The sequence below is a fragment of the Fringilla coelebs genome, assembly GCF_963513975.1.
Source record: "Fringilla coelebs genome assembly, chromosome: 5".
NCBI lineage: Eukaryota > Metazoa > Chordata > Aves > Passeriformes > Fringillidae > Fringilla > Fringilla coelebs.
Genome location: NC_140033.1, coordinates 53,440,960 through 53,455,483, shown reverse-complemented (window position 1 = coordinate 53,455,483; position 14,524 = coordinate 53,440,960). Strand labels below are relative to the sequence as shown.

General features: G+C 42.5%; 2 protein-coding genes across 4 annotated transcripts in view; one reads left to right on the top strand and one right to left on the bottom strand.

Annotated features, from left to right (window-relative positions):
- ALDH1L2 (aldehyde dehydrogenase 1 family member L2) overlaps nucleotides 1-3,746 on the bottom strand; it is a gene marked incomplete at its 5' end in the record, with an annotated part of 29,366 nt that extends 25,620 nt beyond the window's left edge. Inside the window, 2 exon segments of the mRNA XM_084206242.1 lie at nucleotides 3,592-3,665; nucleotides 3,668-3,746. Coding sequence (XP_084062368.1) covers nucleotides 3,592-3,665; nucleotides 3,668-3,746 — 153 coding nt within the window.
- Nucleotides 3,747-12,912: 9,166 nt separating this feature from the next.
- The window catches only part of WASHC4 (WASH complex subunit 4), a 37,534-nt gene continuing 35,922 nt past the window's right edge, over nucleotides 12,913-14,524 (top strand). For all 3 annotated transcript variants that reach the window (XM_084206812.1, XM_084206811.1, XM_084206810.1), the window contains exon 1: nucleotides 12,913-13,030. In XM_084206812.1, the coding sequence (XP_084062938.1) occupies nucleotides 12,970-13,030 (61 nt within the window). In that variant the 5' untranslated portion in view covers nucleotides 12,913-12,969. The remainder of the gene's footprint in view (nucleotides 13,031-14,524) is intronic.

Genomic DNA, 14,524 nt, shown 5'->3' with positions numbered 1-14,524 from the left:
TTATCAACACTTTATGATGGATGCCTTTACAGCAGAAATGTTGCTGCACTACAAAAAAAATCATTAGATTTTCCAAGTATTTTAAATATAGCCAGGCAAATTGGAGAAAGACTAACCTGCTGGATCACTCAACATGTTTAGCATGGTATGAAATCCTTTGATTTCTGTACTGTGCTAAGTAGTGCCCAACTAGTATATTGAGTAAATGTCAAAAATAGTCCAGATGAGAATTACTAATTCTACTTCTGCCCTTTTGTTAACATTTCTCAGTAAGAACAGGACTGGAAGGGATCTTCTTAGCTAATGAATCTTCTCCTCTGCCATCACAAAAAATCATGTCATATAATTATTTCTGTAAATCTACCCAAACTCCTTTTCCAAGCACTGTTAAAGTATTCACTTCTGTACTCTGCTGCTTTTCTGATACTAGGACAATCTTCTTGTAATTTTAAGTCCAAATTTATCACCACTTAAAGAGTTACTTTTTCACAAAGAGTTTATTCACAAAGTGTTAATAACATATGGACCCTCTATTCCTACACTTTCAGTTCATGTTGCCCTGTGAATAAACGTGATTCTCATATTACGTGGAATGGCATAGCAGTTCCGGTACCAAATAATGAGCTGCTGTAAATCAACATACTTTCAGTAAAGCCACACATTTAATTTGTGCTAGCTGTGGAACTGAATCAACAAATGGTGAGAAGCAAAGAGAGAATGTAGTCCTCAAATGAATAACAAATAAAAAATCCCCACCAAATCCAAACTGAAACTGGCAAGACTGAGAAGATTGCAGTGTGGGAAATTCTGTAGAACACAAAAACATTATTCTAGCAGCAAATCAGCTTTGCTGCCTCACACTTGCAGAAGGTAACTCAAATTGACTTCAATTGGTTTCAATCACAAGATGGATCTGGTAACTGTGACCAGTGATTCTTGAGGTCTCTTTCCACTGAATGGTATCCACAAGTCAGCCACCAACAGGATTTCTACTGAATTAAAAAAAAAAAAAAAGGAAAATATCTGTGTGGAAGGGCTTGCATGCTCAGACCACAAGTTCAGTCCTTTGTTTTTTGTTTTATTTGAAAAATTACAGTGGAAAAACTGCATGGGATGTTATAGCCATTCATATCTTCTTTTGGAAACTCTCCTTAAGCATTTTTACCTAAGATGAGTAAGACACGTGGAAGTGGGAAAATTTTGTAGAAGAATTTAATGTGGACATAACACTCAATTAAAATGGAAAGTTCTATAAGATGACACAGAGAAGAAAAAGAGTTTGGTTGTTTTCTGTCTTACAGAAATGGCACATTTTGGCCAGAATGCCATTGCAAGCATTCATCATGAAACTTTAAAAATTCTGTTAAAGAACACCAAAACAATCTTGGTTTTGAATAATGATTGATACTCCATCATTATCACTAACGAACACAGAGATTAAACTTTTTATTTTTGACAGTGATGTTAAGAGATTATACTAGACTCCTTTTGCAGTTGGCTGGCTGACTATGAACATGTAGAGTGCATGAACCAATGCCTGTGAAGGTTAATGGTCATGCAGCATCAGAGCAGATCTTTTGCTGCACTTTTGTAAGATTACCCAATTCCTAGTTATAGCAAACAATGCAGTTAGGTGGCTTAGGGAGATCTGGCCCTTGATTTATGACTTATCATGGAATAATATAGTCATTATGACCGTGCTGCCAAAATACACGATTTTAGGAAATTGGTTTTCACTCTATTGTAATTCTGTTGTTTTCACTGTCTGAACTTTTAATTTCTTTAACTTTATATTTTGTTTATAGCATAACACAGATTAACAGTGATTATGTTTCCTTGACTCAAGTACTCATGATTTGAATGAAGACAGTAAGATAAAGGTAGAAGCATAAAATCTGAGAAGTGTTTGTACAAGCAGTCTTATCTTGAATGCTCAGTGGGTCTCAAAGTTCACATGTGCTTCACCACCTTAATACAAAAGCACAGATTTAACATCTGTATTTAAAAATTCTGTCCATATGATCTCTTGATACCATACTGGAATATATTTTAAAATAGCTCATTAAAAGTTATACTGTATTTTAATGTTTGATTCCATTCTGGTTTTCTTTTTCTTCCAAAACAGTTAAACAGAAATAAAACTAACAAATAGAATTAAGTACTGCATAGACGACAGCCTGACAAATACTGGTAACTATCTTGTCAAGTTCTACTTCCTAGAAATAGGAGATAAATCCAATATTGACATTTTCTTCTCTAACAAGAGTCTAAACTTAAAAAATCTCTTCAGATGAGAATTTTTTTTTCTGGATAAAAATAATTTTGTGTTACTGCCTCTTTTGTATGTGCATCTAAACTTCAATTGGTTATCACTTCTAATTAAATTTCCTGAAAATTAGGATTTACTAACTGCTACTCTGGGTACAAACCTTATAATCAAAAAGATTACAATATTTTACTTAGTTTGCACAAGAATTATAAGAATTTAGAAAAGCTAAAAAATATCTGAATGTTACATCTTTTAAAAATTATTACAAAGAGATGCTTCTTTGGAAAAGCAGCACTGCAACTTTATTTCTCCTGAGATCCCCCTACATGTGCTGAATTCCAGTGCCTGCAAATAGAAGCCTATAGTAGAACCCCACCCCCATCTACATACACATCCAGGGCAATGTGTTCCCACCGTTCATTCATTCTCCTTTTTTTTGGCACTGCTGGTTGCATTTCTAAAAGGCTTGTGTTAAATCTCCTTATTCTAACGCCTTCCATGCAGATACCTTTGGAGGATTGCTGTCCTCAAACAAAACTGAGCAGCCAAACACGAAACAATGAACAATCTCTAGGGAAGAAAAAAATCCCCCAAGCCTCATTCAACTTGCCAGACGTGCACATCTGGACAATTTGGACGGGACATGGCTTTCAGGGAGACGCTCCTTGCAGGAGTCCTGCAGCCTATATATGTAACCAGACATCAAGAAAATGGCTTGAAACAAATGCTCAGAGCTGTAAAAGACTAAACCATGGGGTGCAGAGGAATTTAGGCCACCAACTGCAACCCTGAGCAGTCCACTATGCCAGAGTTATGAACCGGCTGTGAGAAGGTCACAAACGAAACAGGCCAGAGCCGCGGGCTTCACTTTGGCGCTGGGAACGAGCATGGTCCCTTCTAAATGAGAAGACAGCCTTCAGCTTCTCGCAGGGCACATCCAGCCTGAGGGAGGCAGAGAACGGCTGCACCACATTGTTCTTGGCACACGATTACGGGGCACTATCGCAGCATCGCTGGTGCCCGTTCCCCGCACCTTCCAGGCACATCCCTGCAAGATGCAGCGCCCAGATGATGGCTGCGATCCCGCTCGCCGAACAGGACAAGATGCAGCCTTTGCACCCACACCGAGACCTTTCCCGACCCTAAGCGCCTCTACACGCTTTGCTAAACCTTCAGCAGAGACGATAGGCATCGCATCCTGGAAAACACCCGCTCCCGCCATCCCCCTCCTTGCGGTCGCCCCCCGACCGGTTCGCTCGCGGGCTCGGCACGGCACAGCACGGCAGGACCCAGGTCCGCGGCCGCCCCCCCGCGCTACTCACCGCAGCAGTGGTGCAGATGGTCCGCAGCAGCCGGGGTGCTGTCCGCAGCATCTTGCGTCCGTCCGGCCAACACGAGCCGGCTCCGCGGCCGCGGCGGAGCGCCTCGTCTGATGCAACCCGCGCCGATGGCGCTGGCGCCGGGCCAGCGCCTGCATCCGCGGCGGCGCAACCCCGCCCGGGCCCGCGGCCACCGGGGGGAGCGGGGCCGGCCCGCACCTGCCGCGCCCGCCGCCCCCTCGGCGCCGGGGAGCGGCGGGGGTCGAGGGGTGCGGCCTCGGCGGGGAAGGGAGGGAAGAGACGGTGCGGGGAGCCCGGCGAGCGCCGCTGCTCCCCGATCCCATTGTGGCGGCCGAGCCCTGCCCCTGATGTTGCAGGGCACCAGGGCAGGCACCAGTGGCGTGGCCTGGGGGCTCCCGGCCCGCAAGTACGGCAGTCACAGAATTACAGAATCGTTAGGTTTGGAAGGGTCCTCTGGAGATCATCCAGTTCCACCCCCCTGCCAAGGCAGGGTCACCTAGAGCAGGTCACACAGGAACGCGTCCAGGTGAGTTTTGAATATCTGCATGGAGAGAGACTCCCTGGGCAGCCTGTTCGAGTGCTCTGCCATCCTCAATGTACAGTTCTTCCTCATGTTGATGTGAAACTTCTCGTGTTTTAGTTTATGGCCACTGCTCCTCGTTGCTAGGCACCACTAAAAAGAGTCCGGCACCACCCTATAAGCCCCCGTCTTTGAGGTATTTGTAGGCGTTCATGAGATCCCCTCTCAGCCTTCTCTACACCAAAACACACCCAGATCCCACAGCTCTTGCTCCAGACCCCTCATCATCTTTGTGGCTCTCCACTGCACCCTCTGCAGTGACTCCTTGTCCTTCGTGTAGTCATGGCCACCAAGGCCACCCGGGTGGCATTTTGGGATCTAAGATGCTTGCAGTGTCCCCAGCACTGCTCCAGCCATTTACAGCTTGAGGGGACAGAACCCCTCACCTTCACCTTTGCCCTCTCTACCGAGCCTGTTGGCAAGACATTCCCTTGACCCTGCTGTGGCAGTAAAAGATCATGTGGATTTTTAGCATTAATTTTTAGTTTATTTCATGTTAGTAATGGAGTTAAAAAACATTAATGACTTACTGGAAATCCATATCACCTCCTTTGCCAAGTATTATTAAAGCAGCTCACTCTACGTAGCCATTTCTTAAAAATCTTGCTCTTGAGTTCTATTACTAAAAGTGTTTCAATTTCAATATTATTTGGAAGCTACAACAAAATCCTGTCAGAGGTATGGAGAAGATCTTGAAAACACAAATTCAAGCTGCTAAAAAGACCAGAAAGGAAGTGAAAATTACCCCAAAAAGGCCAGGAATAGCAAAAGCAAGAGTAGACAGCATGACAGTAATAATTTGCATCATTGCAAATTAGGTCAGGTTTAAACCCCAGCAACACAAAGAACATCGGTGTGTAATAAACTGAAGTACATGATGTTCCTGTCAGGAGAACAAGGAAGACAAAAATGGAAAAATATTTCTTATAGCCAAGTTGTGACTATGTCAGAGAGGTCAGAGGCAATGCTTAAGCAGAAGTTATGGCCTGCAATCACCTTGTTACAGGTAAAAATAGAGTAGACATGCAAATGTCTACATCTCAGTGAGATATCATATGTCTTTTTTATGCTTTCCTGCAAAAGAACTGCAGCAGTGATCAGTAGGGTTTTACTCCCAGGCCCCCAAAATCTTCCTCAGGATATTTCAAATGCTGAGAAGTACCATAAGGACAAGAACTGCTGCAGTCCTGCTGTTCCATCCCTGTTCAGGGGGCACAGGAAGGAGAGGTGCTGCAAGAGGTAAATAGTGCCAATCCCCAAAGAAATTGGATTGGCACAACACAATCCCCCCACAGAGTAAAGTTACACAAGGGCTTGCATTATGACCCTCATACCATTATTCATTCCCTTACTGAGTCCTGTGTAGCACAATTATATCCTGTCCTTTATTCAAGGCTCTTGGTGGTCCCATAAGTGTAGGTGGCACTGAGTGGAATGAACAGAAATTAAAACAAAAACTTTTAAATTAATATAAACCACTGCACTTCTGTTTTGCAAAGAAAGTTCCACAAAGAAAAATCACTAGTCAGTTCCTATAATTTCTTTTCTGTGGGGAGAAAAAGCTACCGGAGTACTTGTCTGCTTCAGTGGAAGTTCTTCTCATGATGGTATCATGTGGAGAGTGTGGTGATTTATTAGATCATGGAATAATCAGCCAAGGGAGTTAGTGACTTTCTTTGCTCTGAAGTATTAAAAGCTAAACAAGTAAAATTAATCAAAAAGTTTTCTATTAACAAAGTGGGGCAATATGTTTATACAAGAAGTTCCTTCTCTAGTATCTGTGGTACTGTGGGTTTAAAAAGAATTATGTACAGTAGTTCCAGATTTCATTAAGAAAGCTAAAAGATTTTGCTTTGCAGTTTATTCTTAAAATATTGTTATTGCTTACTTTCATGGGTATGCAGCTTCATATCTTCCAATGATCTCACAGCAAATCTACAAAATTTCATTGCTACATTTCTTTAAAATATTTCTTCTTTGAATTGTACAATAGAACAATTAAACCTCTTAATTCTGTTGGACTAAAATTCATCATTTAACTACTACAGGAGCTGTTGTTCTCAAATGCCTGTTGTTAATATCTTGTTTTCCTTTTTGAATTGGCAGTTTCTTTCAGAAAGATTAACTGCCCAGTTTGATAGGTCATGTAGCAACACCAGGATTTTACAGGTTTATGTGCAGCTCAGTTTGCAGCTGAGCAAACCCACAAACAAGAAGTATTGACAGTCCTCACTAAATGAATGATAACACCACCTCTCACAGTAGGAGAAATGAATGTGTGGGAAGTATTCCCATGGCTTGATGGAAGCTGCACAAATTCCATACAATAAATAGGGTGCAATCAACTTCTATTATAACAGCTGGCATCAAAATGGTCCCATAATGCAAAATTTGGAACTGGATTAAAGCATTGTTGAAGTTCATGGAACTTCACATCTTGGTTCATGATCCAAAATCCTCTCCAACTTGAACAGTATACTTGGCATTTAACCACTGACATACAAGCTTATGGCAAAATGCCTGGTTTTCCTGGGTGAACAATTTGTAATAACCTGTAGCTCTATTCCCCGTACACACACAACATAGACAGTTCAACAATGCAAGTGCAAAGCACCAAAGTTTACTTAGTTGGCACACCTTCATCTCCAAACACAATTCTTAACCTAGAGAGAAAATAGTAGACCTCCATTTACTTCACAGGTACTAAAGTGTTAGGTAATGAAAGGGAAAAATCACAAGAGGCGACTGTTGACACCATATAAGAAGAGCTATATAAAGAACAGGTGGGAGGGAAGAGGTGGGATTTATTTTAGATTTCATAGCAATAAGAGAGGCAGGGACGTGAATGGCCCCGGAGATGCACTAAAACAAGACAAAGATGATATCTTCATACCATCAGCTTCACATTATCATCAGAGTTATGAATTCATACAAATGGGTTTTAATACCCACTTAACAAATTGCCTATGTAGAATTTCAAGTGCAAATACTTACAATCAAGATTTTTGGTAGCCAGAAAATTATTAGGCTGACCTCTTTGAGATAGGTCTAGTATGACCTAGTAAATGCCAACATCAGTGTTAAATATCCTAACACTTACAGTGCATTCCTCTGGGCTTTATATTGTTGGAAAAAGTGACACAAAGCATTACCCATTAATTTTTGTACCCCAGTCAGAGAAGTACCTTGCAAGTTATTAATCTCTTGTTCATTTGGGGAAAAATACCCTAGCACCAGTGCTTACTTTGTTTGGAGCACATTTTATACATTAAGCTTCATTTTCTGATTTTTTTTTCTTTCAGTTCTGATCCCTTTCCATAAGCCAAAGTTTAGCTTGGGAAAAAAACCTGCAATTACCCATAGTAAATTTTTCAGCATGGGATTTTTCCTTTGTGTCACCAAATTTTCAGGAAGTGTATGTCAGCAAACGGCAAAAACTGATAGGGGAATATGTTCACCAAGGCTATTCAGGAGTTAAACATGCTTGTATAATAGCAAAAATGTGCAAAATGTGTTTGCATGTGCAGAAATGTACAGAACAAATATAAGACCTAATGTAGCTGAATATTTTAAATCCTTGTTGATTTCTGTGAAGCAGAAGCTACTCAGTGTCTTTGAAGACATCATCAAGACTTGGCAAGATCATTAGGAAAGACTGTTCCACACAGTGTGCACATACTGAAGTGCTCGGGAAACTGCTTGGAATCTTCCAGGATTTGCTTTCTTTTGAAAATCATGCCCTGGGACTCAGTAATCAACTAAATTAGTTCTGTATAGGCTTTTTGTTGTTGGAAATCTGCCCTGATGGGGATTTTCATGATGATTAAAGATTTGGTCATAGTTCAGACTCAAATTCCTCAGGAGCACTTTAGAATTTACCCAGTTTTAGAGACTGAGTAATTAAAAAAAAAAAAGGCTTTGTATGGTTGTTGATTGTTAATTAATGGCTAAGTATGTTAATTGCATGACAAGTTTCAACTAAAATTTTACACAATACCAACATTTCATGTTTTCCACTGGGTGAAGCAAAATTTTATGGGAAAGTTACTTTGTCTGTTATCTCTGCAACATTTATTTTTAAAACTTGTATTATATTTTTCCCCAGAGGGTTCTAATTAGACATTAACCAATTAAAACCTTACACTTGACATTTGATTGTTCCAGACTAACCAAAAGGAGGTATATATTTGATGAAAAAAGGAAATTATTTCAACAATGTAACAAGTGGCAAGAATTATCACGTGCAGATGCCTTACTCACATGGATAAATGTGTCTCAGATTGCACAGGATAGATTAGGAGCTACATCTGCAAAAGTTGTTGCTATCTTAGTGGAGTGGAGCTGCAAAGAGCAGATCTCAGAGAGTAAATCCCTTCTGGGAATTCTGCCACAAAAACATAGAGCATGATCTTTATTTTATTTAAAATGTTCAGAGCTACGCATCAAACATTCCACAGATGAGGAACACAGAGAATAGTTGGGTTTCTGGAGATACAGCAAGTCAAATTCTTTCTCCTGTAAGTAATTACAATTCTAGTAATTACTGACTGTCAGTCTTGGTGGTGCTTTGCCTATATACACAAGAAGCAATATCTGATCTGGGTGTTTTCCTCATGACCATTTTGGCCTGACCAAAAGAAATTATTGTTTTATCGATTATGTCTGTGTTCAGTAATGGTCAGCTTTGAAACCACTGTCTATCAAACAAAGTCTACAGAATTTTCTTACTACACTATTTCCTAAAGATTCTAACAGATATTTGAGCAATCTTAGCAATTCCTTTGAGTCTGTACCACATAAAGGACTCCTGGTACAATGGAAACTGTGTCATCCAGCTTTCAGAATTCTGTTTATAAAATGTCAGTAATTTCACATGAGTGAACAGCATAAAGCCATTCACTGATAAGACAGCCCAGCAAACTTATCAATCAAATTCAAGCCAGTCTCGCTGCCAGTGAGCTTCAGGACAAAGTCTAAATCAGATTTTCAGAGAAAACAGAAATTCTGGCAGAATCTCCAAATGACCTAAATAATTTCAGTGTGAGCAACAAAACACTGCCACCTAGGGAGCCAAAGGAAAAGACAATTATCAGTCATTTAAATAAACCAACCATGAATGGCAGCATAAATTTAACTGGTGTACTTAATTGAGTATAATTGTGAATTTTTTTTCAGTTACAGAGCCTCTTGCTCCATTTAAAAAAAAAAAAAAAACATTTTATTTCAGAGCATTTTCTTTTGAAATAATTTTCTTTTTCCATATTTAAAATAAGGGCTACATCACTTAGGCTGTGGGGATCACAGTGCACCCTTTGGTGTGGCCACTGCACAGACCACCCAGCTGGATTACCTTGCATCCAGTTTTGACGATCTCACAACCTTTCAATAAGCAACCCTGCAATATTTACTTTACAAATTCAGTTTAGATGTGGGAAGTGAGGGCCCAACCAAGTGCCAGTTTGGCAGGTTCCTCCCTTGTACCATCCTGCAGAATGGAAGGACACCTTTGTGAAATACAAAGCTGTGTTTTGTGTCAGGTACATACAGGCAACATGTGTATTTGGGATTGTAATATGTGTGGAAAACGACCATGGGACAGTTATAAAGACAAATTCTAATAATAACTGAGGAAAGTAAAGCATGCAAGAAGGCCTTTGAACCTATCCTTTGTTCGCAATTTACCTTTATAAGTCTTAAGTTGATTTAGGAGCATTTGAATTAAAGCTTTAAGGATGTTGCTGTTTGACGGGAACTTTCTGCTTGTAGTTAAGCCTTAAAGAGTTTTGCAATAATAACCTCTTGAAGTATAATTTTAGAATATTGCTTGTAGTAAGGATCTTTGAAACTGTAGCTGTAGAATATATAAAAAGAAAACATGCAGCTTGAGAAAGGAAGATGAACATCAACTTAAGGATTAATAGTTTCGACCAGGGGAAGCTGGACATCACTATCATGAGATTTATAGTCCTTGCAATTAAAAGTTGGACCCACATCTGGAGATTGCACCTCACCATCTGGGAGACTTCTTCCTTCTTTCAGAAGCTGGACCCCCACCATCTGGGGATACTCCTTTTCTGGGATACATCCTGAGAAAAACTAAATCACAATAGCGTATAGAATTGTGACGTAAAAATTGGGAATAGAAACTGCTGATGAGTGAAAATTGGGAATGGAAACTGCTGAGAAAGCTTATGAGTACCCCTATAAATACCTGCAAGCCTCAATTATCGGTGTGCAGTTGGAGGGAAAACTTCCAGCGCTGTATTGCTCATACTTTACCATATTAACTAATAAATTGATTGCTGCTTGAATATTGGCCTAGTCAAGCTTCTCATTTATAATAATGTTCACACTGGGTTTTAATGGAACCAGAAGTTTGAACACAAGTGCCTCCAAGGAGATAGTGAGTATTACACAAAATGAAAACTTCTGCTAGATTTTAAGGATCTTGTTCTGTCCGTTGAGCTTTAATTGAACTCATTATAGCTGCTCTACATTTATTCAAAGTCAATGTATGTCTTCCAATTCTGAAAAATGAAACAAAAAATAGAGGAGTTTTCTTCATAAACCTTCTTTAAAACAAACACTGTTTCTTTCAGCTGTGTAAGAACGCACATAAACAGAGGCTTTCAGACTGCTTAAAAGATAGTTATTGGGCCTTTTGCTCTCTGTCCCAGAAAAAGGTGTTATAAATGAGAAGCTTGACTAGGCCAATATTCAAGCAGCAATCAATTTATTAGTTAATATGGTAAAGTATGAGCAATACAGCGCTGGAAGTTTTCCCTCCAACTGCACACCGATAATTGAGGCTTGCAGGTATTTATAGGGGTACTCATAAGCTTTCTCAGCAGTTTCCATTCCCAATTTTCACTCATCAGCAGTTTCTATTCCCAATTTTTACGTCACAATTCTATACGCTATTGTGATTTAGTTTTTCTCAGGATGTATCCCAGAAAAGGAGTATCCCCAGATGGTGGGGGTCCAGCTTCTGAAAGAAGGAAGAAGTCTCCCAGATGGTGAGGTGCAATCTCCAGATGTGGGTCCAACTTTTAATTGCAAGGACTATAAATCTCATGATAGTGATGTCCAGCTTCCCCTGGTCGAAACTATTAATCCTTAAGTTGATGTTCATCTTCCTTTCTCAAGCTGCATGTTTTCTTTTTATATATTCTACAGCTACAGTTTCAAAGATCCTTACTACAAGCAATATTCTAAAATTATACTTCAAGAGGTTATTATTGCAAAACTCTTTAAGGCTTAACTACAAGCAGAAAGTTCCCGTCAAACAGCAACATCCTTAAAGCTTTAATTCAAATGCTCCTAAATCAACTTAAGACTTATAAAGGTAAATTGCGAACAAAGGATAGGTTCAAAGGCCTTCTTGCATGCTTTACTTTCCTCAGTTATTATTAGAATTTGTTTTTATAACTGTCCCATGGTCGTTTTCCACACATATTACAATCACAAATACACATGTTGCCTGTATGTACCTGACACAAAACACAGCTTTGTATTTCACATCTTCAGTTTGCATAAGAGCCAGTGAGTGGAGAAGATGTATTGACATATTACATCATGATTATTTGACAACATGCTCCAAATAAGAGTTCTCTCCAGTAAAAAAGAACCCAACAAAACAGACAACTTATTCCAAACATTGTTTATTTCAATTTCACACAAAGCTGAGTTTGATTTCTTCTTTCCCAGGGTGGCCTTTTAGAATGCACTTTAAGGAAGAAAAACTCATCAATAAACATGATCATTCAACAAACCAGATCTTTCATCCCTAGAAACTCTAAAAATCAATAGATTCCAAAGGATGGCTTCCTTTGGAGCAACCAGAAAGTAGGTGCTATTTTCAGAATTATTGCACTACAAAGTTAGCTTTTCTGGATGGTCCGGCACTTACTGATACATCTCTCATCCGGGTTGCTATTTTTACTGCTCCTTCCCCACTGACATTGCCGCTGCTCCTGGTGATAATGCTTTTGAAAGCCATTTCCTTTTCTGCTGATGCTACAGATTCTGCTGAGCTAATGAAATTGCTGTGGTCGCGGCTAATGGCCCTGAACAGTTACTTCTCTTTCTTTCCCAAGTATTTATATTTTTATTCTGATTTTACACCCCCTAGGGTCCTGGAAAAAAAGAAATAAAGTGGCACCTGGGTAAGTACCTCACGGCGCTTGTGGGGCCGTGACACAAACGACAGGGGGATGATTAGCGGGAGCTTTGCAACTCTCCCTGAGCTCCGGACCGTCCCGGAGCAGGGAAAATTCCTCGCACCGCTTCCTTCCTCCAGCACCAGAAGGGGGAAGCGCTGGGGCGGCCGCGGGTCTGTCACGTTTTAGGCTGCAGAGCTTTCCCTCCTGCCAGCAGCCTGGCAGAGCTGCGGAGTCGGTGTCACAGGGACTGACCAGGGGTGCCGAGCCCCAGCCGAAAAGCAGGAAAGCTCCCAAAGCCCCGGTGCCTCTGAGGCCAGCCCTGCCTCACCCAGCACGACCGGCTCAAGCTGCCCTTGGTGGGGGGGAAGAGAGGAGCGGACTCGCCGCCCGCCCCGGGGCCTCACCCGCGCTCTCCCTCAGCCGTGGCAGCGCTGGCCGGCGCCAACCCCGGGAAGCAGGGAGCGGCGGAGGAGCGGCGCCAGCGCTGTCCCGCCTCCCCCCGCGGAGCCCAGGCTCCCCTCCGCCTCCATTTCCCGGCGTGCGGCGCGGGCGCGGGGCAGGAAGTCCCGTGCGCCTGAGTCAGGGGCGGCCGGGCGGCCGCTGCCGGGATCGGCGGCGATGGCGTTGGAGACCCTGTCCCCGGACTGGGAGTTCGACCGCCTCGACGACGGCTCGCAGAGTGAGCGCCCGCGGAGGGCGGGCCGGGCGGGGCCGAGCCGGCGGGGTGCGGCGGCAGCCGCTTCGGAGCTACCTCGGAGCGGAGGGAGGCGCGGGCTGAGCAGACCCTGCTCCCCTCGGACCGCCCCGCCGCATCCCCGCCGGAACGGAAGGGAGGAAGGGAGTGGGAAGCAGTGTCGGGAGCGGAGCGGGGCCGGCCTCCCCGCGCTCCCCGCGGACCCTGCCCCGCTCCCCCGCCGCCAGCCCAGCGCTCGTCCCCCTGCGGCCGGGCCTGCGGGGGTGCGGTGAGCGGCCGCCGTGACCTTCTTTGCTCTCACCACCCTCTCCGTAGCTGTCGAGGTGGTTTTGGGGTGGGGGGAGTGGCTTTTCCAGCCCTTCATCCTTTGCTCCCTCGGGGGAGTCGCCTGCGGTGCCCCCCGTGCCGCGCGGAGCGCTGGGCTGCTTGTTCCACTCTGTCTTTTCTCGCACTAACCGGGCTTTTCGTGGGAACGCTGTTTCTTTCCTTCCCGGTCATTTCTCGTGGCTCACAAATGTTTGCAGTGGCTTCCTTGGTTATCCAGAGAAGTCACATCAAGATATGTTGTGAGCAGTTCTCCCTTCATTGGTAAAGGCTCTCTGTCACGGGAGACGGGCGGTCACTTGCAGTTTCACCTTTAAAATAGAATTGAATAAGATCTTCAGCGATGCTGAAGTCTTTCACGGTGGGTTCGTGTGCCCGTCAAAATACACGTTTTACTCAGTCTGTGGAGGTGACCTAGTTTCTAAACAGGGAACTTATATGGTTGTCACACTGTAATACACGCTGTAAATTGAACTGTGCCAAATTAATTATACCAGGTGATGCTGTGGAAATACGTCGCTCATGGACCAATTGTTTCACATATAATGTTATCACAGGGGATGGTACTGTTTATGCCATGTTCGTTTAGTCTGGGTTTCAGTGGAAACTGAGACTGTCCTGAGCAGAGCTTTTAATCAATTCTCTAGCTGTGGAAAGGAAAATACAGCTTTTACTCAAAATGCCAGCTCTCTGCTAGTTTGACCAGGATATGAAATGAAACTCCAAAAAATTTACGTGACTTAATATGCCCTGTTATCACCATATCAAGGGTGAAGAAACAGGCTGATCTTCCATCCAGAACAGCGCACAGGGTTCTTGAGAAAAGCCAAAGAATAATCGTGTGACTTGAAAGGCGTTTTTTCGTTCTTGTTGTCTACTTTCACTTTGTATCGCTAACATTAAGCAATTACAACTTTCTCAACTGAGGGCATAAGATAAGTCTAGTTTGTAAGTCTAGTTTGTTACATCTCTGTCCTAGATATGTATGGCTATGGCACTTGCAAATCTTACTGCCAATGACTTAATTGAATATTGCCGATTTTATGGAAGTTAAGATTAAGTTGAGGGATCTGTGCTGCTGAGTTGATCTCTTGCACTGTTCCAACAATAGTGCTTTAGTTCTATCACCTGAGGAGCAACTAAATCAAACTTTCT